The 23,630-nt window shown below is 33.9% G+C and overlaps 2 protein-coding genes across 3 annotated transcripts; both read left to right on the top strand.

Annotated features, from left to right (window-relative positions):
- The first annotated feature begins 3,526 nt into the window (after positions 1-3,526).
- Positions 3,527-11,250, top strand: LOC122313372. 2 transcript variants are annotated; one of them, XM_043128309.1, is made up of 3 exons: positions 3,549-3,683; positions 4,117-4,216; positions 8,154-11,250. In XM_043128309.1, exon 3 carries the CDS (start codon positions 8,230-8,232, stop codon positions 10,492-10,494), a length of 2,265 nt encoding a protein of 754 aa, XP_042984243.1. In that variant the 5' UTR covers positions 3,549-3,683; positions 4,117-4,216; positions 8,154-8,229; the 3' UTR covers positions 10,495-11,250. The 2 variants fall into 2 exon arrangements, with proteins under 2 accessions (XP_042984242.1, XP_042984243.1); XM_043128308.1 differs by lacking the exon at positions 4,117-4,216 and having other exon boundaries at positions 3,527-3,683.
- Positions 11,251-20,730: 9,480 nt separating this feature from the next.
- Positions 20,731-23,622, top strand: LOC122312966 (abscisic acid receptor PYL8-like). Its single transcript, XM_043127652.1, has 3 exons — positions 20,731-21,144; positions 22,269-22,484; positions 22,900-23,622. Exons 1-3 carry the CDS (start codon positions 21,001-21,003, stop codon positions 23,116-23,118), a joined length of 579 nt encoding a protein of 192 aa, XP_042983586.1. The 5' UTR covers positions 20,731-21,000; the 3' UTR covers positions 23,119-23,622.
- Positions 23,623-23,630: the final 8 nt, after the last annotated feature.

The raw sequence follows: 23,630 nt of genomic DNA, 5'->3' as shown, positions 1-23,630 counted from the left end.
TCTGCATGATAATGTGTAGATTAAATAAATTTTTTTTTAGTGTATATTTAGCATTGTGGTAGGAAATATAACTTATAATTACTTTAGGACTTATAGCTTATAACTTAAGTCATAAGTAAAAAGTTATTTACTATTTGATAATCACATGTTTAAAACACTTTCAAACATATTACGTTTGTTTAGAAACAAATTAAAAAATAATTTACGAGATAGAAATGACGATTATTTGAATTTTTAAAGATTATAATCATATCCTTGAAAGTTTGAAAGTTGTAATTATTTTAAATTTGTATATATATATTCGTCCATTGATAGTTTTTTTAAAATTCGAATTACGTTCCGCATTATCAGAAAAAGCACGTTTGAGAAAAAACATCAAAATGATGTTTTCCTCAAATGTAGTACTTTTTAGCTTATTTGAAATTAAAAGTACTTTAATATATAATACCCAAACGATCTAATTTTTTCATTAAATAACTTTTAAAAATATTTAAGCACTTTTTAAAACTCCTATCGCAACCCAAACGGGCCCTTATAAACATGAATGGAAAGTTGAAACACCTAATCATAATGACCTTTCTTTTTCTTCTTTTGCGAGAGCAATTAGCAGCCACAAAATCTCCAATAGGCTATGTCAAATGATTATGCAATATCCATATAATTCAGGTGAAGAATACATACATAGACAGGAAGAATCATGAGTTTTCTCATTGCAGATTGAAATATGGATGATGTAAATGAGCAGAAATGATAAATATGAGCAAAATTGATAACATGGAATCAACATTATCGTGGTGAAAATTGGATGCGGTTCATTGCATCTATCGTGCACTAAGCTCTCAAGATTAAAGCATGAGTGTGGGCCAGCAAGGATCCTATTCTTTTTTGGAGATCTGATACCAGAACAATTGATCTCCTTTAGGTCATTCCCGTTACATTAACTTATAGACACATTCATACGTACTGTGAGTAATGCATTATGAAGGGAATCGTTAAAGATCATATAGGATATTCCATTGAAAGTGAATGGCTGCACTGTTTCTTAAAAGGCACTAAAAGCCATAGGCCTACTATCACTATGAATGGAGCAAACTACCAAAAAATGGCCGCATTTCACATAATATGGAAGAAAATTGCGGTGATAGCTCCAGTCACGTTACAGTTAATCATCTACCATAACCTGTTGAAGTACCAAAGACAATTTCTTCATAAAATAACATAACTTTAAACCTACAACAACCCCATCCTTAGTTTGCTCACGAAGAAAAAGGAAAAGAAAATAATAAAAGGAAATAAAGAAAAAGGGGGGAGGGGGAACAACAATTATACCTGCTGCTCTCTCTTCCAACCCCTTTTCACGATAAAAATACTATTGCATACAAAATAAAACAAAGAACCAACGTCGAACCCTGGTCCTTGCCTAGAAAAAGAGTCGCTGAACCCACAAAACAAACAGAGTGTAAAAGAGATTTTAATGGTACTATGGCGGAAAGACGAATGTTCGGTCTTTGTTTTCAGAGCGAATCACCGAAAGAGAACGAAATGATTTTTCATTAGATTCGTATTTGTTCGGAAGTAGTCTTCGACTCTTCGGTATGGTTTACCAGTACTTCGTTAACACGAGGAAACTGGAAAGAGAGTCAGCAACGAGAAGGAGACCTTTCGAAATGGAATCCCACTGCACCGAACTACCTGCTATATATAGAGACCGTACTCTTCTATTTTTTTTTTTGGTCCCAGAAGAGTACTCTTCTATGTGACTGTACTTTGTTCTTTAGGGTGATCGTACCTCAAAGATTTTGTACATAAATTTGCTATTATTGGCTAGGAAAATGCTTTGGCAACCGCTGGCTCCTGTTGGGGTCTACCACTGACTTTTTTTTTTCTTTAATAATTAAGAAAAAATTATTTAATATTATTATAAATTTTTTATATTTTTAAATATTTAAAAATATTAAAAAATAATTTAAAAAAATACAAAAAATATATATATATATATTTTTTTAACCTAGCGGTGGCTGTAACGGTGGCTCTAGCATCGTCGAATTGGCTACTCTTTTTATACCAAATCCCAAGACCTTTAATCAAAGAAAGAAGTAATACAACCTCATGGACAAATATTTTATCTAAAAAATAAATTTATAAATTAGCATAATTTAATATAATATATTAATTTATAAAATAAATTTAACATATAAACATGTCAGTTTATAAATTTATTTTGTGAGATATTTTTATAACTGTACTACATCTTTATTAGAAATGCTATTTAGTCATATGAAATTTACCGCTCAAATGACTTTCTTAACATAAATTGTTATATGATTTATTATAATAATAATAATAAAAAAAAAGAACACACAAGGGGGTATTTCAAAACAAAAAAGGACGACTGAAATCCACTCCGGTTGGTTGATTACTCGATGGTGGGGAGATTAAAAATAGAAAGGTTACCGAGGAGGAACCTAGGGTTTCATTTTTCATTTTATGCTTTCAGACTACCTTTAATATTTGTTTTGCTTTTATAATAAATCACGTGACACTACCACGTCAATATCATTATTTACGTCAAGATTACATATGGCCCGGTAACAAATTATAGAACAGCCTTATTTTGTTGAGTTCATTGTTCATTAAAATATGCATCACTTCCTACAAATTCAATGCCATATATTTCCTTGCAGTTTCAGCTTGAGGATCTCCTAAGGGAGTCCTTCTGTTCATGAGCTTATTATGCTTTCCTTGTGGTAGGTTAGCGGTTACTGGTTAGTTACATAATGAGCATGTATCTACTCAACTTAAAAATGAGAGATCAATAGGTTAGCCACCTCACAATTTCATTTTAATATTGTGTAGTTGGAATTATCTTTTTTTGTTGGGAGGGGGTTGGGGGGATTGCACGCCATAACGTGTGATGACGAATTATTATTATTTTTTGACATTGAGGAATCTCTTGAAAGTGGGGGTCTTTCGAACTCACCCTTGTATAAAAAATTTATTAATTAAAAAATGAAAAATTTTATGAATATAATTTTTAATAAGTTTTATTTTTCTAATTTTTGTTCTAACTTTGAGTCTATAAAATAGAGATAGGTACATAAATTGGGTAACGGGTTTTGTTAAACAAATTCACATAAACAAAAATAAATACAATATAAACTCATTTAATTATCTTTTATCTCTTTCTATATAGAGTTTTACTACATACAAGTCAAGTCGTGTATTAATCTACATACTAATACTAATTTCTTCATACTTAAAATTTAAATTAATACTATTTTTAATAAAATTTACTTTTTGACCAATCATATTGAATTGGTGTACAGATTAATGCATAATTATGCTTGCAACTAAATTTTCTTCTATATATGCTTCAACATTTTTAGCTCATTGCAAACTCAACCCAACAGTTAAAATTTAACCATAGTTAAACATTTAGGTTCATGCTCCTTACACAATAAAGTGTACGAGGGTTAACCAAAAAAAAAAAAACCAAACCCATACTTACTTTTTTTTTATTCATTGTTGTTATTATTATTATTATTATTTATTCATTTAAAGTTACATGGGCATCCGAGAATTTCTCTGATGTTCTTGGGCGGTTTTGACAAAAAGGGAACTCTGCACCGGGATGGTCTTCTCGGATTCTAAATCTCGTCAAGTCGGAGACCTTTCTCCAATGGGTAGTTACTCTATTCTCCATTTTTCGATTTTCCTTCAGAAAGCAATAAATTTTGCTGATAAATATTTATACTATCTGTGAAAATCACAGAATCTAGGGTTCGTTTTGCAAAATACTGAATGGTTAATATTTCAAATGGTGTTACTGGAAATTGACCGTTACTCTGGTGATTCCTCTGCCCCTGTAGACCCACGGCCAACTTTTTGCTGACTTGAAATTTTGAGTTCTCCAAGTTGGTGAATTTAGACCTGTAATGCTTCCCCAGTTCTTTTTTCTGTACTTTCTTGAAGTTTTCTTCATGGTGTTTTCCAGGGTTTGTGGGAAAATAAACCGTGGAGAAAAGGCGGGTTTATTATTTGCTACATTTCGTGGGCTTACTGCTTGTTGGCTATAATTCAGTATTAAATGAAATATTTATTTGTTGTGTGATACAGTTCTCAGTGGTGTTCAATGTTTATCCATTACTTCAAATTTTGTGTTGTTGAGCGCTGAACATATGAGTGTGTAGGTGACGCACTACTGAGCCAAAAAAAGGTATAGGCGCTTTCTGAATGATTTCTATTTTACACAAACCTAAATTTTATGGATAAAAGTAAAAGGAAAATCTTGTTACAATAAGGATGGCTTCGTGATGTAATTATGTGTTAAAGACCTATCCATTAGTCCTAGGACCATTGGATACTGATTTGGCTAAACAATCGTAACATTTTACCACTCTTCCGAATTTGACGTCCATGATGGTCGACTCTATTGACACTGAGCTGGTGTAGTCTTCTCCCTTTTCGTGGCTCAACTAATCTATTAGTATTCAATGACATAATCCTATGGCCATACATAGTACCAAGATATTTTAATCCAGCCTATAGATGACCCTTTTTGTGTATGAAACTCATGATATGCTCCCTACTCTGATTTTTAAAGGTCTAACCATTGATCCAAAAGTTATAGGACTGCTGGATGCTGATTTTGTTAAACCCTTAACCTTTAGGATTGTAAAAATATGCATCACGAAGTGACATGCTTTTGTCTAAATAAATTAGCCATTTCAAAGTAAGGATCTTTCCTAGTTACACCGTCCAAAGAAAGCCCCTCTTGGTGGGCCTTACTCCTCCAGATGAACTTCCTTGGAAAGCTAGTACCACTTGTGAGGGATCAATGTATTATGGTACAACTTCAACCCTGAATGCCCCTCTCTTGGACGCTGCCCATTACACCTTGTCTTCCCCATCCTATCTCACTCCAGCATAATACAGTTGAGCATAGATTGGGTTAAAAAGATAGATAACTAAATCCTGTGCTGCTTTGATAAAGTTCACTACCGATTGAGGTGATCCGTTTCAAAATTGTAAAATTTTCTGTACTGATGCATCCTTAGCTAGATAAAAGGGAATATATCCAGAAAAACCATTTTTTGAGAGGCTGATCCCTGCACCACACATCAGGCCATAATTTTATTTTGGATCTATTGCCCGTCTCATATAATATGTCATGAAAACTACTTCCCCCAACTCCAAATATTTCTCCATAATACAATCCCATAAGACTCATTCACCTTATTAACCTTTCTCCATGGGCCATCTCTTTTATTGAGATATTGCCATAGCCACTTCCTAGAAGGGCACAGTTGAATGTAATCAATTTCCTGATTCCTAACCTGCCCTCAAAGATTGGAGAACACACATTGGGGCAATTCACAAGATGGAATTTCAACTCCTCTCTGCCACCCCATAAAAAAACTCTCTAAAACTTCTCAAGGCGGTTGGTTACACTTGCAGGAAGGGGAAATAGAGACATAAAGTGTAACATCCCGATCCCAAAAATGTAATTATTATTATTATTATTGTTATTGTTATTTTTATTAAATATATTTTGGGGTATTAATTTGTTTTGAATAGGATTTCTCAACTGTTAAACCATACGCCTCTTTTATTTTTCTGTTTGGTTTCTAGAGTGAGTAGTTTCTTTATTTGAAACTAATTTTCAATTCAAACACTTCAAAACTCTTATCCTCTTGGTGTTTCTCTCCTTGTGGGAGTAGTTTTCCAAAGTCTAGTTGAATTCAAACCCCTCTAGATTACCCACGACACTTCCCTCTCCCCCATCTATAAATCCTATGGGAACGGGGTGTTACATAAAGTAGGTGGACAAATGTGAAAGAGTACTGTTAATCAGACTAATTCTCACTCCCTTAAATAAGTACAGCCTCTTCCATACTGCCAGCCTAGTTTTCACCTACTATCATTTTTCATTATTATTTTCCCTGATTCATGATCGCAAATCACAATTATTGAAGACACATCATAAAGGGGCCTTTCCCCCTTTTAATATAATCTATTAATGATTACTACATCTTCAGATTTGTGATACTTGCATGTTTTATGCCTTCTGTTTAGCCATTATGCATGAGGAAGTTTATACACGTTTGAGTAGTTTCAAGGTGTTGTATATTGTTAATATGAAATATGTCCATTATTGTCCATAAATAACAAAGTAGTCCTTTTGGGTATCTTGGTTGATTTATTACACAATGCTGGGGAGATTAAGAGGATTTTTCTCATATAATTTGGGCAGGCTGCATGAAGTTGAGAGATGCATCTAGGATATTGTATGATTGTAGGATACCCACACAAAGCAAATGGGAAAATTTTTATAGAATTTTTTTAAGGCCCAACTATACCGTATGGTTCAGACTGTTTGGCAATCAATAAAAGCTTCTTTAAAATGAATGTAGTTGAGATCAGCTTGTTAAGATGGATGTGTGGCGACTGGCAACACTAGAAAAGATAAGGATTGTAGTCATTCATAAGTGGGGTTGACACAGATTGATGATAAGATGATGGAGAGTCATTTCAAGTTGTTTGGACATATACAATGGAACCCTACTAATATATCGGTTATAAATTAAGTACTCTGTTAATTCGAACGTATCAAAAAGTGAGAAATAATTATTACTTATCAAAAGAAAGGATCAAAAAGTGCAAAAAGGAGGCAAATTCTCACGAGGGTAGGTGGTAACCAGGAACATGGAAATGAGTGGTAAAAACGATTGAAGTAGCTTCCTCAAATTTCTTGGGATTAATGTCTAGTTGTGTTGAGATGAACATTCATCCATATACTAGAAAGATCAACCATTTTGTTACCCGGACTGAATTATTTTTTAATATGGGTTGCACTAGATTTATTACATTAAACAATTACATATGGACGAGTAAAAAAAAAAACTTAGGAGCATTGACTAGTGGTTTATTTGCCAACATTAGTGAATGATGTGTATGCCTAATTAATGAGTTCAAGCCCATTAAATACGGTAGGTGTACCATATTGCTACCATTTTCTGATATATCATCTAGCATCATGGATGTTAAGAAAGAATCTTTTTTGTGAGTCTCAAATGGCAGTGCTTGTTTAACCGTGCGGTGCTTGTGGACATTTTCCTTGGGTGTTTTTCTTTTTCTTATTGCTGTATATAAAGATAACTGCTTCTGCCCTTCATACCAAGCTATCCCAATCTATTTGTTTTGTATGTTCTATACCTCAAAACGGGTATAACATAGCTCCACTCTGGGGAGCTGGTAGTAAAATTGTTAAGAAACAACCTTCATGTTGTGTTTGTGAATTATAGACATTGGACACAAACTATTACAGGTAACATCATTAGCAGTGCTACTCATATTTATCAAGTGAGATTTCTCTGCATCTCCCACTGTCTTCTGTTTCAATAATTCCATGCCACAAGTCGTAGAGCGTGATGCATATGAATTTGCATTCAGTTATGGAAACTAATTACTACCTATCAAAAAAAAGTTATGGAAACTAATTACCTTTTATGTACTGTCCCTCTCTTTGGCTGTGCATGTGTATCAACTGGCTGCCATTTTGAATTGTTAACTGTCATCACACCTTAAGATACATTGTTGAAAAGATTTGATATTTTGGGAGAATTATATAATCATGTCAACTGGCATATCAAGGGGTTCACATCATCTCATCCTTTTATTGGACAAGTGATCAAAGTTATAGATAGTAGTCCTGACCACTGAACTGCTATGCGCTTAAAACCCAAAATACACACTTCAATATAAAGGTTTAATATTGATTGCTTAGAACTTTATGGAGATAATGGAAAATTCTTATGTCAACAATGCTAGGTATACTTTGTTGCTGACCTGGAATTGTATTGAACATACAGTTGAACACTGTTGTTTCTAACTTGTACTACTGCATCATCTACTTAAATGAGGAGAATATTTTGTACATATCTTCCTGTTCAAAATAGTAGCATGGTTGGTTTGCCATTTCAAGTAATTGGATTTCTGGAACTCAAACGTTCTACTAATGAATAAGGTGATTTATATCTTATTGTTCCTTTCAGAAGTAGTTAAAACTTGGGATTCCTGTACCATTGGCCAAAATTTGATATTAATGTCTCTTTTTTATATTGTAATTTTGATTTTCTTGTTTTTGGGTTCAGGTTCATAACCATTGAAGGTTGCTTGGGGTTACATATTGCTTATATTTAGTATAGGTAGTGGGAGGAAGAAAGTACTATGGAGTGCAATAAAGATGAGGCTGTCAGGGCTAAAGAAATTGCTGAGAGGAAGTTTATGGAGAGAAATTATGCTGCTTCAAAGAAATTTGCCTTGAAGGCTCAAAATTTGTATCCCGAGCTTGAGGGGCTCTCTCAAATGTTAATGACGCTTGATGTCTATATCTCTTCTGAAAACAAAATAGTTGGGGAAGCAGATTGGTATGGTGTACTTGGTGTAAATCACTTGGCTGATGATGAGACAGTAAAGAAACAATACAGGAAGCTAGCTCTCATGCTTCATCCTGATAAAAACAAGTGTTTAGGTGCAGAGGGCGCATTTAAGTTGGTTTCTGAGGCCTGGAGTTTGTTATCAGATAAGGCTAAGAGATTATCATATAACCAGAAGAGGAATTTGAAAGGATTTCAGCAGAATGCTTCAGCCCGGAGTGGTTCATCAGTGCCACCCGGAGCAAATGGCTTTCATAATGTTACCAGGAATGTTACTTCAACTGCAAGGAATAGTCATAGCAGCAATCGGGTGGGTCCCTCTTCAGTTCCTCCTCCACATATCAAAACTAATACTTTTTGGACCATTTGTAATAGATGCAGGACACATTATGAGTACCTCAGGACTTATTTAAATCACACTCTGCTTTGCCCTAATTGTAACGAAGCTTTTATGGCTTTAGAGAAGCCTCCGCCTCCTAATGTTTTTAAGTCCTCTGGTTGGTCTTCTCGCAAGACGCATCAGAATTCAAGACATCATCCTGGAATTAGTAACCCATATAATGCAGGTCTGAATTCATTCAGTAACACAAACTTCCACTGGAATTCTTTCTCCAGAGGGGCTGATTTTGGTTGTACTGCTGCATCAAGTTCTGCTGCTGCTCAAGCTGCAACTGTTGTTGAACAGGCTAGTGAGAGAGTAAAAAGAGAGCGTGAGGAAGAATGGTCGGCTGCCCCTGAATGGGAGAGGAGTCATCTATTTAAGGGCACGGGTAATTCTGCCCTTCAAGGAGATATACACTTGAAGAAGAGAAAGCTAGATGATAATTGTTTGAACAGTTATGGAGGCCATGCGGCAAATCAAATGACTATGGGAAATGGAGGAACTGGCATGGTAGGCTTATCGGAACCAACTAGGGGTTGTTCTGGTACTTATAAAAAGCCCAACGGTGAGAGAGAATTGATGTTTTCTGAAATACAGAAAATGCTATTGGAGAAGGCTCAGAGTGAACTCCGCAAGAAACTTAAAGAATGGAGCTCATTAACTGAAGCAAATACTTCAAAGAAAGAGAAGGAGAAGGTGAAAGACAGAGTGTCTAAGAAGCAGCTGGGTGTGGTTAATGGTGGCACATATGACCTGCATAAGGAGGGTGAGTCAGATGTTAGCAATAAAAGACAGCAAAACAATTCTATCTCTAACCGTATGGAGGATGATACAGATCAACAGGATGTTGAACCTATGTCAATCAATGTTCCAGATTCTGATTTTCACAATTTTGACCTGGACAGATCTGAAAGTTCCTTTGAGGATGACCAGGTCTGGGCTGCATATGATGATGATGATGGTATGCCTCGTTACTATGCTCGAGTTCATAAGGTGATCTCTTTGAAGCCATTTAAGATGCGGATCAGTTGGCTTAACTCGAGAAGCAACCAGGAATTGGGCCCAATAGACTGGATAGGTTCTGGTTTCTCAAAAACATGTGGGGATTTCAGGATTGGCAGACAGGAAACAACGGAAACATTAAACTCTTTCTCTCACAAGGTTATGTGGACAAAAGGCACTCGTGGGGTCATTTGCATATATCCAAGAGAGGGAGAAGTCTGGGCTCTGTATAGAAATTGGTCCCCGGATTGGAATGAGCATACACCAGATGACTTGATACACAAATATGACATGGTGGAAGTGCTTGATGACTTTAATGTGGAACAAGGTGTGTCTGTTGTTCCTCTTATTAAAGTTACTGGTTTCAGGACAGTGTTTCAAAGGCACATGGACCCCAAAGAGGTCAGAAGGATTCCCAAAGAAGAAATGTTTCGCTTTTCTCATCAGGTCCCTAATTACTTGCTTACAGGCCAAGAAGCTCATAACGCTCCAAAGGGTTGTCGGGAGTTGGATCCAGCAGCTACCTCTTTGGAACTTCTTCAGGTTATTATGGAAGCTAAGGAGGAGCCTATGTTGAAGAACTGTGGAAGAGTCGAGGAGGAGATGTTCCAGAGTACCCCCAAAATAAATGTAGATGAGATGGTAGGGAATACCCACACAGAGAACAAATGAGATTGTAGTGGCAGTAATGACAAAATACACCGAAGATGATGATAGTTAGTGGTGCATGGCAGGGTAGTCAAGGAAGCTGATGGGTAGAAGATGCTAAAGAAGGCGAAGATTTAGGATGTGGATATCGCTGGATGCACCCCTTTTGACTTTTTTTTTTTTTTTGCTTTATTTTGTAAGCCTAACCCATATTGTAGAAATTGCTTCTTTGGCTATTCATGGATCACAAGTGGTCCAGAGTTTTCTGGTTATGTTGTATAATATTGACAGGTAAATTTCATATGGAAAGGACATGCACGACCATACTAGATCACCATCAGGTCTTTTGGCAAGCCGAAGCTACTTTAGGAGATAAAGGTTACAGCCGTGATGTCTCAAGTATTTCATCAACTGAGGTGGATGCTTCCCACCCTACTGGATAGTTTTTCTTTTTGTAGTTTTCATTTTTCAGATATTGGTAAATGCTATTTGTGTGAGATGCTATCAGCAAGGAGGATTGAAGTTGGATCCATGGAGATTGGGATGTCTTCACTAATTGTTCAGATCCCACAGCTATTCTATTCTGGATTGTGACTGTCCTAATGAATTGTCCTTGCTCTTTCTTTTTTAAAGAACCGTGACCATGCAGTGTATACAAGGGCTCAGGCTCTCATACTGTTCTCCCCTCGTTTTTTGTCTCGTGGGTATGAGCTTATGTATCAATCGTTTTGCTTTATTTTTTAAAGACGAATGGAGGTGTCAAAAACCAAGTTTAGAGTATGGATAAGTGGTACTCTCATCTTATTAAAGGATGTTATGTCAATTAAAATTAGTACAATTTTAATAATATGATATATTATTATAGGATAAGAGTACTACCTCATTCATGGTTCCCTAATAAAAAAATCACTGACCACCCAGAATGTCAATTAGTTATCTTTACATGTATGTATATAAAAGATTCACTGTATGGCATTTTCTACTTTGCAAGAGTAGACTGATAAGTTAAATCTTGGATTTTATCAACCCATAATCTACTTGATTGATTATTTCTTAGAAAAAAACTCTATCTTACCGTGGGAGAACTGTTGCAATAATTGCTTTTCGATTCCTCGTGACAAATTCTAGTTCAAGGAATCTTCATTATAAACAATTTGAACTTTTTTAGGCCTGGTGTGCCAGGAGTGGACTGTCTTTTATGCGGTTTTCTAAATTGGGCAATGGCTGTAGTTGTAGGTCAAATTCGAGAGAGAGAGAGAAAAGAAAATGATATTGTTCATCACAAATTTTCTCATCCCCAATTATACTTGCTAATATAGCATATTTTAAGTAATCATCTATTTAAATTGTGACCATATGCATTCACTAAAAATGTGTCACCCACTCAAAGTGCTTTCATACTTGGAAGGCTGATAATAGACAACAAAATGGTAGTGTATGAAGTCTTACACAATGAATACAAGGCAAAGAGGGAAATAGGGTAGTATGTCCTTAAAACTTGATTTGTCTAAAGCATACGATGGGATTGAGTGGGCTCATTTGTAGGCTGTAATGAAGAAGATGGAATTTTGTAATGAATGGATAGCCTTGATCATGAGCTGTGTCTCATCAGTGTCATATTCTGTGCTGATTAATTGTAAGCCAGGAGATCAATTCTTTTCCTCTAGGAGGTTAAGACAGGGAGATCCTCTCTTCCTTGATCTCTTTATTCTTTATGCAGAAGGCTTAAGCTCTTTATTGAATTACTTTGATTATAGTGGTTCCACTAAAGGGGTGACAGTGGCTAAAGGGGGTAGTAATATCAATCACCTTTTATTTGCGGATGATTGTGTTTTGTTTGGAAGAGCAAAACTAGATGAGTGTAATAACTTGCAGGCTACGCTTCATATGTATGAAAGAGCATCGGGTTAGTTTTTGAACAAAAATAAGACCTCAATTTTCTTCAGTACAAATACAAGTGCGAAGGACAAAAGACAAGTATTAAAAGCTGCAGGAACAAGTGCTTGCCGGTGCTATGAAAAGTACCTGGATCTCCTAGCTATGGTGGGTAAATCAAGATACAAAACTTTTAGCTATATGAAAGAGAGTTTGACAGAAAATATACAATTGGAAAAACAACTTTCTGAGTCAAGTAAGGAAAGGAAATTTTTATCAAAGCAATCTTACAAGTAGTCCCAACTAACACGATGAGTATCTTCAAGATCCCTAAAACTCCGTGTAAAGATCTTAATGGCATGTTTTTGAAGTTTTGGTGGAGGCATCAACAAAAGGACAGGAAACTATAGTGGAGAAGCTAGGAAAAGATGGGTAAGCAAAAAGCAAAAGGAGGGTTAGACTTTAGAGATTTAGGATGTTTCAACTTAGCTTTATTAGCAAAGCAAGGTTGGAGATTTCTATAGCACACTGACTCGTTGGCAACAAAGGTTTTCAGAGTTTTATCCATCTTAGATGCCAAATTAGGAAGCAGCCCATCTGATATGGAGGAGTGTGTGGGCTGTTATGGAATTATTAAAAGAATGGCTAAGGTGGAGAGTGGGTAATGGATAGAGAATTCAGATATGGGGACAAAAGTGGTTATCTTCTCCATCATCTTATAGTGTTCAATCCCCCATTAAGATTCTGAATAGTGAGTCAAGAGTAAAGAATTTGATACACCAACAAAAAGGAGAGTGGAATGAAGAACTAGAAAGAAATATATTTGAGGAGGCTGAAGCTGCCCTTATTTGCAGTATCCCCCTTGGTAAGATTGGATCTGAAGATAAACTCATTTGGGGCCCTTCCAACAAGGCTACTTTTTCAGTTTAAAGTGCATACTTGTTGGAGTTTGCAAGGAAGAAGAATGTGTTGAGAGAAATATCAATGGAATTTGAACTTGACAATAGATGGAAGAACATTTGGGAGTTGATGGTCCTTAGGGTAGTGAAATTGTTCATGTGGAAAGCAGGGAATGACTTGTTGCTAACGAGGAAGAATTCATTCTGCAATGTTTTGCCAACGGGTGGTTGAAGATTCATGTTACCCTATCTGTCAGAGTGAAGATGAGACAGCAATGCATGTCCTATGGAACCGTCCGGCTGTAAGTGATGTATGGGCTGAAGCATCTAGCCCATTTTAGAAGTGGAATGCGGTAGAAGATGACTTACTAAAGCTTTGGGAGAATCTGATGGGGAAATTAAATAAGGGTGATATGGAATTAATAGCAACCATTATGGGAAGATTGTGATTGAGGAGAAATGAGTTCATCTTTGAAAACAAATTTCATGATCTAGGTAAAGTGATTCAAGTAGCTCATGTTGGTGTGGAAGAATTCCAGGCTGCAAAACAATCTACCACGAACCATAAACATGTAGAAAGGGGGTAACTCAATGGAAAAAACTAGGAAGAATTTTTGTGAAGGCTAACTGGGATGCATCCCTAGATCTTAAAAACAAGAAGATAGAGATAAGGATTGTTGTTAGAAATGAGGAAGGAAAAGTTATGACTGCCATTTGTGATCAGTAATGTAATGTTTCCTAGTTTGTTACAGTCAAATATATGGCTCAGTGAAGAGATATGGTTATTTGCAAGGAGCTAGCCTTCACTAAGGTGATACTGGAAGGGGATGCACAAGTTATCATCAATGCTATTAATTGTGAGCATGAAGATATGTCCTGGTATGGATACCTAGTTGAGGATTTTAAAGAAATGCTATCTCATACTCTAGAATGGAACGTGCAGTTTATATCTAGAGAAGACAACTCAGTAGCACACAACTTAGCAAAGGCAACTTTGTTTTTTTTTATATGGAACAAATGTGGATTGAAGATTCTCCTGATTTTATTTTGAATTGCTTGATGAAGGATAATATTTGTAATGGTGGACTATTAAGTGACGAATATAATTTGAATTTTTACTTAAAAAATGTCTCATTTAAAATGTATCGCATTAGCAAATATGACTAAAAAATAGTATTGTTCTTTAAGGAATTGAAAGACAACTTCTCAATTACTCTCTCCATTTAGAATAGAGGAGTCCTACAAATTCCAATATTGCATTTGTACAGAAAACATATATAATTGTAAAACACACATTAGGAGTGGGAGGTAGGGCACCACCACCCTCCACCTCGGCCTAATCAAAGCTGGGGATCATGGGACAGGGCTTGGGCTAATGCTCCTTCATGCCAGCAATTATATATATATAGTTTTATTTAATAAAACGACACCATTTTGGGGGAAATTCCAAAACAACGTATTTATGGTAAGGTTTATTTTAAAACATGTCCCCCCTCTCCTATCGCCTCTCTCTCTCTCTCTCTCAATTTAAAGTTTAAATATCTCCTCGAGTCATGGTCACTCCTAGCCGGTTGTCATAGTCTCTCCCTTCCTCTCACAATTGTCCTCGGACCTCTGCAGGTATCTCTCTCTCTTTGGGTGGGTTGTGAACTTATTTTTGAGATGGAAAGTTGTTTGTCGGGAGTGGACGAATGGTTGTGGGGGCCAATCCACCACCCCTCATCCAAACGAGGGACCTGCCCAAGGAGCAACCCTAGCACAAATATATTTGGTCCCCTTGGGACCTGTAGCTACTTGATTTGTGTTAGGGTTGCTACTTGATATGAAGCAATTACTTTTAATTTTATATGAAGGAATGCAGATTGATAAAGTAACAAAATCATTAGCCAAGACATAAATAATTAAATAAAAGTAAAAGTAATTGGCGTTATAAATCGTAGGTTTGCCAGCTAAATGTGATGCGCAATGCAATAATATCTGAGTCTCCATGGAAGTTTTCATTATCCCGAAGAATCACCAAAGAAATATATTTTTCTATAATAATGGGGTATTTGATCATATCCAATCGCTCCTCTTGCAAAAACATCCAGCAATGCTAATCATCCATGTGATGATCATTGCATGCCAATAATTTCCTGTCCCAAGAAAAAAAAAAAAAAAAAAAAAAAAAAAAAAAAAAAGAGGCATAGATTTAGACACTCTTCCTGTAATTATATCCATTGCAAAAATTATGAGATTTTTCTTTTCACCAAAAATCATAATTTTAATTATAAAGAAACTCAAAGAGATCGCATCAGAGATCATACACAGTTTTTATATTCAAACCAAAAATAGAAAAATCAATCTACATATTAATTATGACTTGCAACTCCGATCTTTGTGAAGTGTTAAGAGTTTTCAGTTTGTAAATCAATGATGTCCACTCAGTAATATCAGCATTAATGTGCTTTTCATTTGCCAATAGAATTTAATAATACTACTCTCTTAGCTCTCTGCTGAAGTCGCTGGAAAACTCTAAGATCACATGCATTCTGATTCAGATACCAAGAAAAGAAAAGAAAAAAAATGTTCAGCACATCACATGGTTTCTGTGAGATGCCACAACTTCCCTTTTGAAAAAGAGGAATGAATGGAGAGACTACAAACTCTACTGCACATGACCAAAAGCTAGCACATAAGATCAAGAATCAATATATATTGATTGTGTCTCACAAGAATCATGCATACTGATATTAATGCTACAACAAAATCTGCATTTACTTTATAAATGAATACTGCGATAGCATACGTGTAGCATTTCATAATTATATATAATATTACTTAAGTAAGATAGTGTGCGTGTACTATATATAAATATATTGTGTGAATCTTATTAATATTTGTATATATTGGTTTGCAGATGCTGCTAGAGCTTACCAATGGTGCTTATAGAAATTGTAGCAGCAATGGGCTGTTGTGTAAGTGCTGGTATACTTCAAAAGAACTAGCACTCAAGAATCACATGCCATATAGTCCCATCCTACTTTAAAAAAACTATTCAATATTATAATTGAAACTCCTATCAAATCTAACGTTATCCATTACTAAACTATATATAAAAAATTTGACTATCAATGTGCAGTCCAAATATGCAAAATAGTGGTGCTTAGTTTCAGCCTATTCATCCTTGCTAGTCCTCACAAATACAGTTTACAGGCTTAAAAATCATGTTAAATTATGGGTTTTTTTTTTATTATTATAATAGTGTTAACATAATACATCTAAGTTTTGTAACACGTTCGGTTTTAATATTGAATTGAGTTGAGTTTTGTTTTTTTATGAATAGTAATTAGTTGACATTGTGAAGTGAGTTTTGTAGGATCCACCTAAGATGTATTTAAATGTTAAGATGAATTTAGATGCATTTATGGGAAGTTAAAAAAGGTTGTGGGTCCTAAATATAAAAATATATTGAGTTAAAAATAAGTTGTGGGTCTCACATATAAAAATGTTTTGAGTTGAGGTGAGTTTACTAATTTGAGAGTTGAGTATTTAAATATTCATCTCTGTTTAGTCCAAGTTTCAAACGTGATTATCATCAAGAGATATAACTTTTTATAGATAGTTATTTTTATCTACCGATTGTAAGCTTATGTTAGTGGGTGGCATTAAATCTCTTAAGATAATAGATTATTTTAGAAAATAATGTGTAGTTTAGTAAAGTTCACTAAAACTTAAAAAGTGTTCATGATTAAGTGCATGTTTGGGGATTGAATTTTTTTTTTAAGAATTTTCAAAACTTTTTAACAGAAACTTTAATCCAAACATTTTTAGATCTAAAGAAAGAAATTTATTTTCCTAGAAAAACTCTTATCCAATAATTTGACTAGATTTCATTAAAAAAATGAAAAATATCAAAACTACTTTTACAAAAATTTAAAAAAAATAACAAATGATATCTCAAAGAAAAATATATCTAAAAAAGAATCTTGTTCATGAATTTCTCAAAACTTTCATAAATTCAATAAAAATCTCAACAATTTTCTAATCTAACCAACAAGTGTGCATACTCTTTTGAGTTTATAATAATTTTTTTTTTTTTTTTGTTTCTCAAAATAATTCTCATACTTTTGTGCATTTAATATATATAAGACATTTCTCAAGTTTGTCCTTGAATAAAGGAATATATGCGGGAAAACTGTGCAAGATTAAAAAATACATGATCAAGACAGTCATAGTTTCGTATTATTACGTAGAAAATGGCGTTTGTAGTCGTGAGCATGTAAACGCCATATAATTATTTTTAAAAAATAAATAAATATGAAATTTATATAAAAATAAAATTAATTTTATAATAATAAATTTTATTTTTTTTTAAAATGATTATATAATATTTATAAACTTCACAACTATATATAATATTATTTAATAAAATATTATGAATTAAAATACTATTTTTTTTAACCTTCAAACGAAAAGGAAAATGTATATAACAAGAAAGTGGGAATTTTTTTATACGCGTAACGATATACACAAAATATATACAATAATATTATAAGAGGAAGATATTTTTATAAAATAAAATTATTTTTAAACTATATTTTATAAAAAATACTGTTCATCTAGTATATTATTATAAAATATATTATAAAAAATATTGTGTAAATCATTTTCTTTTATATACTGACGAAAGACCCGACACATAAGAGTTGACCTTATACAGGCGTGCTACCTATCACGTGCAGTTGACCTACTACGCACGGTACATCGTCCTAACTTTGGAAAAGAGCGCACTACACAGTACACACTCTTTTACCGAGAGTGTGTTGTACTCTCCCTTCTATTACTTTGAGAAATATACGGTTAGAATATTATTTGATCATCCTATTTTTTTTAATAAAAATTTTATGTATAATTATTTTTATATATTTTTATACTCAATTAATATAATATAAAAAATATTTTTTACGAAGTGATGTGTCAAGTTCCTACATTAAATATATTTTATGTGTCGATAAGCAGCTTTATAATATATGTATATAGATACATATATATTTTCTATCCGTGATTAGATGATAAGTAAAAATCACAAAAACTTTGGACTAGTTTGGACAATAATATATTTTTAAATATTTCATTTTCAAAATAATATATTTTTAAATATTTCATTTTCAAACACTACTTAAATTTAAAAATATTTTTTAATTTTAAATTCTCAAATTTTTATCTAATCATTATCTAAACATAAAATATAAAAAATAATTCAAAATTTTTAAATTTCAATACAAAAATAATATTTAAATATTTTTTAATTTATAATATTTTTGATTTTTTATTAAATTTTTTTTTCTAATTTCTCAAAATTCAATAAAATATTTTAATAGAAATTATTTCACTACTATTTACAAATCATTTCATTATTATTTATATCTATTTTGAAATATTCTAAATGTTCAAACAAATCCTAAATATGTAAAATAACAGTTGAAAACATATAGAGTAAAAAATTTAACATTAGACAAATAAAGAGTGAAAACATAAAGATTATTTAATAAAAAACAAATAACAAAGACTATCTTTTAATGTAATAATCTTTTTTTTTTTTTAAATTGGTAGGTAGATTAACGAGGATTAGAGAGTGTTGTACACGTTCCTTGAAAGCACTTGGGGTATGAGTTTTGAATGGACCGTGTGGAACCCACGTAAGTAATTAAATAATACAAAATAATGTAAAAATATAATACAAGAAGTATGGCGGGGGAAGTTTCGAGAAGTGCGACCGTGCGAGTTCTAGCAAATCGAAGGCTGATTCTGACTAGGACGAAAAAAACAAAAAAACACACGCACAAACAAAAGAACTTGACCTGTCTTTTGAACGAGTTTCATGTATTTTTGTTTTTTTGTTTTTCTAATTTTGTTTCATGGTTCTTATCTGATTAGATGGCTGCTACTACAGGCGGATGTTCCGCGCGTATCTATCACGCGCCGCTGTTTTGAAACATATTTGATGGCTACACATGTAGTATTAGTGGTTTGGTCACTCCAAAATCTATCAAATCTTACCCACCCCATCTACCCATCCTGGTGGTTTGGGCCATCTATCATGTTTCAACTTTTCCTAATCGAAAATTTTAAAGTTGGAGATATCAGTCACAAAAGTTGGAGATATCAGTCTCTTTTGTGAATGTCTCATGCTAATAAATTGAAGTGCGCCACCAACAACCACCACCTCAAGTAGTGGCAACAAAGTCCGCACAATGAACTATAAAAAAATCATTATTTAAGATGACATTTTATTCATAAGAAATGAATGAGGATCGAGTTTTATCTCGAAATTCGATATATATTTCACTTTTATATTGTATTTATTGAGATAGATTATTTGTTTGTGGAACCCCACCCTTTCATGTATTTTGATTTACTTACCTTAATGAAATGCTTGCCTAATTAGGGAAAAAAAAGCAACATAAAAATTTCAAACAGTGGGTTGCCTATCAAATCGTGTTAGAAATAGATTAAGTAATTGACAATTAACCCAACAAGGACAGGACGAAGGCTATCAAATCAGATATCTCCCATAAAATAATTTGTAGCTGTAGGAAGAATTTATTTTACCATCTTTAATTTATTTTTTATACTTTTAAATTGCATCTATATATATAATTTTATATGGACATTGACGTTAATTTAATAATTTATCCTCTTACATATACTTATGTTGTATTTAAATATTGAGTTGAGTTGAGTTACGTCGAGATAAAAGTTAAAAATTAAATAAAATATTATTTTTTAATATTATTATTATTTTAAGATTTGAGAAAGTTGAATTATTTATTATATTTTATATTAAAATTTGAAAATTGAATTTATTAAAAGTTGAATTTATTTTACCATCTTTAATTAATTTTTTATACTTTTAAATTACATCTATATATATAATTTTATATGGACTTCGACGTTAATTTAATAATTTATCCTTTTACATGTACTTACGTTGAGTTTAGATGTTGAACTGAGTTAAGTTAAATTAAGATAAAAGTTAAATAAAATATTATTAAAAAATTATTTTTTAATATTATTATTATTTTAAAATTTGAGAAAGTTGAATTATTTATTATATTTTATGTTGAAATTTAAAAAAATTATAATAATTAGATAGAAGAGTTAAAATGGGTTGAGGATCCAAAACGAGAATCTTGACTTCATCCTACTTATTTTTAATTAAAAACTATCTGAAAATTATTCTAAGTACAAGGAAAAAATATAATAATAATAATAATTTGTTACGCGGTTTGCAATAACAAGTAGCCGACATTTCTATGGCAAAAGAGCTAAGCATAAAATAAAATAAAACTAATAAATACGAGGCCTCGCACTTGAAGTCAAAACTATGGCATGATCGTAAATCTATGCCATTGCAAGCCCATTTCTAAATATTTACAATACAAAACTACTGGATAAATAAAACAAAAGTAAATTAATAAATTTATTATATTACATTATATTGTACTATACGCTCTTGATTGATGATAGGAAGGCTTGAACCCGCAGGTCTGCAATGGCAGTGTGATTCTCATTAACGCTCCTCCTCATCCTCCTCCTTTTCTTCTTCTTTACTAAATATTTCTCTCAGGAGCTCTTATTGGAGACCCTCTTAAGCCGGCTATCGGAGCTCTGTTTCCCGGCCAGACGAGCCAATCTTAGTGGGATGGTGATTTTTAAGTGAGAAAAGCTAAGTCCGTTTGGTTTGGTTAAATATTTGTGTAAATCAATCAAGATGAATGGGAAATTTGACGGGATTGGAAATGGCGAATTCAGCGGCGTGGAGTGCGAATTCATACGGAGGTTCCATCGCCACCAGCCCGGCGAGAATCAGTGTAGCTCCGCGCTCGTCAAGCGCATCAAAGCCCCAGTTCACCTCGTAATCTCTCTCTTTCTCTGTCTCTCTCTACGTGTATATATGTATGTCTATGTGTTCCGATATACACGTGTAGCCGTATAGGTGCGCATCTATGAGTATGTGTCTGTTTAGGTTGGCGGATGCATTGGAGGGTCAGTTCCGTGAAGAATTTGGAGGATTGGTGTTTGAATATGTTATTGTTGGTATTCCTTGGGGGTTTTCTTGGTAATTAGTCTAGTGTTTGACCGAAAGTTTTTATAGCGGTTGATCTTGATCTACGATTTATATAGTTTGCGCTTCTTGATATTTATACCTGAATTTGACGATCCTTTTCTTTTTTCAATTTATACTCTCTCCTTTTGTGTATGGTTGCTGAGAAGATTGAGGGGAGCGTTTTCAAGTTTCTGAGGGATTGCGAACTTTGAAACTTGGGAACTAGAAATCTTCGTGAAGGTGTAATTTTTTTAGCTCTGCTGACTTTCGAAACTAATTGCAATAGCTACATTGATTTAATTCGTTGATAAGTACATTGATTTAATTTAATTTTTTGGTTTTCTTGGGTTCTACAAAGTGAAACTTCGACTTTTTGAAAATCTGAGTTTCATTTCTCGAAATTGTTTCCTATACCTAGATATGCCAGTAATTGGTATCTTTGTAATATCTTGGTTTTCTGGGTTTCGTAACTTGAACATCCTTTGGTTCTGATTGGCTGCAATGGTATCTATGGTAGTTTTTGCGGAAGATGCTTTTGGTTGCGAAGGAAAGATATTTGAATAAGTTAGATTCTGCATTTAACGTTAAGAAATGTTTGCATGACGCTCTATTTTTTAGTCTTAAAATATCATATGCTTTCTCTCCAACTGAATACTGGGTTCACGTGCGTTTGATTTACTTACCTAAAAAAAAAAAAAGCGATGGGGTGGTCCTTCATGAAATAAATAAATTCACCTTACCCTGACTGCTTAAGATGAGTATACATTAAAGGGGATATTGATAACGATAGTTTTTTCTGATGAAGAAACGAGTTTTGTTCATTGAGAAGTTTAGAGCTTGAATACAATACTATCTTTTTTGGGAAGGGTGTTTGTTGGAATGTTGTATTTGAGCGCGCCTTTTAATTTTTGATGTTTGATATATTCCACCAGGTTTGGTCTTTGGTGAGGAGATTCGATCAACCACAGAAATACAAGCCATTTATCAGTAGGTGCATTGTGAAGGGGAACCTTGAGATTGGGAGTCTCAGAGAAGTGGATGTTAAGTCTGGGCTTCCTGCAACTACAAGTACAGAAAGACTGGAACTTCTTGATGATGATGAGCATATACTCAGCATCAAGATAATTGGAGGGGATCACAGACTTAGGGTATTAAATCTCTCAATTTTCTTATTTAACTCTTTATTCACTTGCCAAAAAAAAAAAAAAAGGCTCTAGAGCAAATATGGACTCATATCATACAAATCAAGCTCTGGTGCTTGAATGTTGCTTACAAGTTTAAATAATGAGTTGAGAAAATTTTAAATCAATTGGTTAGTTTTAAAAAACTGAGCGGTTGGAAAAAGTTATAATTATACAAATTTCAATAGAGTTCTGCTGATATGAATCAGTCAGCTCCACGGGCTAAGTTTGAGGATTCTACATGGAGGGCTATTATAACCTAGGATCTTAGTAGGATAAGTTAGATCCAGTTTGCTGTCTATCTTGATATTTTAGTTATGTTATCATGCACAAGCCTAAAAGAGCCCCAACCTGTTTCTTTTTTATTCATTGGCTATTTCAGAACTACTCGTCCATTATTTCCCTCCATCCGGAGATCATTGATGGAAGACCAGGGACTCTTGTGATTGAGTCGTTTGTTGTGGATGTGCCTGAAGGGAACACAAAGGACGAGACTTGCTACTTTGTGCAGGCCTTGATCAAGTGCAATCTGAAATCACTTGCTGATGTGTCAGAGCGGCTAGCAGTGCAGGATCGAACTGAACCCATTGATCGGATCTGAGAGTTGGGGTTGAGGGTGTGGTGGAGGCTTGGACTGCCATGGATGAAGATTCTGCGGCTTTCATTTCTTGGAAGCTTTGGGGACAGACTGGCAATAGTACTAGTTCCATCTTCAAATATATACGTGCACATTTTCCTCGTCTTTGTTATTTGAATTGCTTCCAGAATTATAATATGGATTTCTCATCTTTACTAGGTCAAGATCCACAGAATTTTTAACGGTTTCTAAAACTGTTCATGAATGGAAAAGGCTATAAAAGAAAACAAATTGGGGAAAAAAGCTATTCTGTGTTTTCTTTCTCACTGCTTTCCCAGGTCGTGTCCAGTGGTTGTATGCTTTTGTGGTTGTACATATGTAGCAGAAAGAGGTGATGTTATTTGGCTGTAAGCTGTACTAATCGTAGTTTCAAAGCATTTAATGACATTCTGGCAAAACTAGGAGTGCTTCAAAGTAGAGTGTTTCTTGTAATTTCTATTTATGTATAATATTTTTGTTTTCTGAGCCTGTCATTG

This window comes from Carya illinoinensis, chromosome 6, assembly GCF_018687715.1.
Source record: "Carya illinoinensis cultivar Pawnee chromosome 6, C.illinoinensisPawnee_v1, whole genome shotgun sequence".
NCBI lineage: Eukaryota > Viridiplantae > Streptophyta > Magnoliopsida > Fagales > Juglandaceae > Carya > Carya illinoinensis.
This window is presented reverse-complemented; position numbering and strand designations above follow the sequence as displayed.

Coding starts and splice junctions, on each gene's coding strand:
- LOC122313372 (XM_043128308.1), top strand. CDS start 8,230: ATGGAGTGCAATAAAGATGAGGCTGTCAGGGCTAAAGAAATTGCTGAG.
- LOC122312966 (XM_043127652.1), top strand. CDS start 21,001: ATGAATGGGAAATTTGACGGGATTGGAAATGGCGAATTCAGCGGCGTG. Junction 21,145..22,268: donor TCAAAGCCCCAGTTCACCTC/GTAATCTCTCTC, acceptor ATATTCCACCAG/GTTTGGTCTTTGGTGAGGAG. Junction 22,485..22,899: donor GAGGGGATCACAGACTTAGG/GTATTAAATCTC, acceptor TGGCTATTTCAG/AACTACTCGTCCATTATTTC.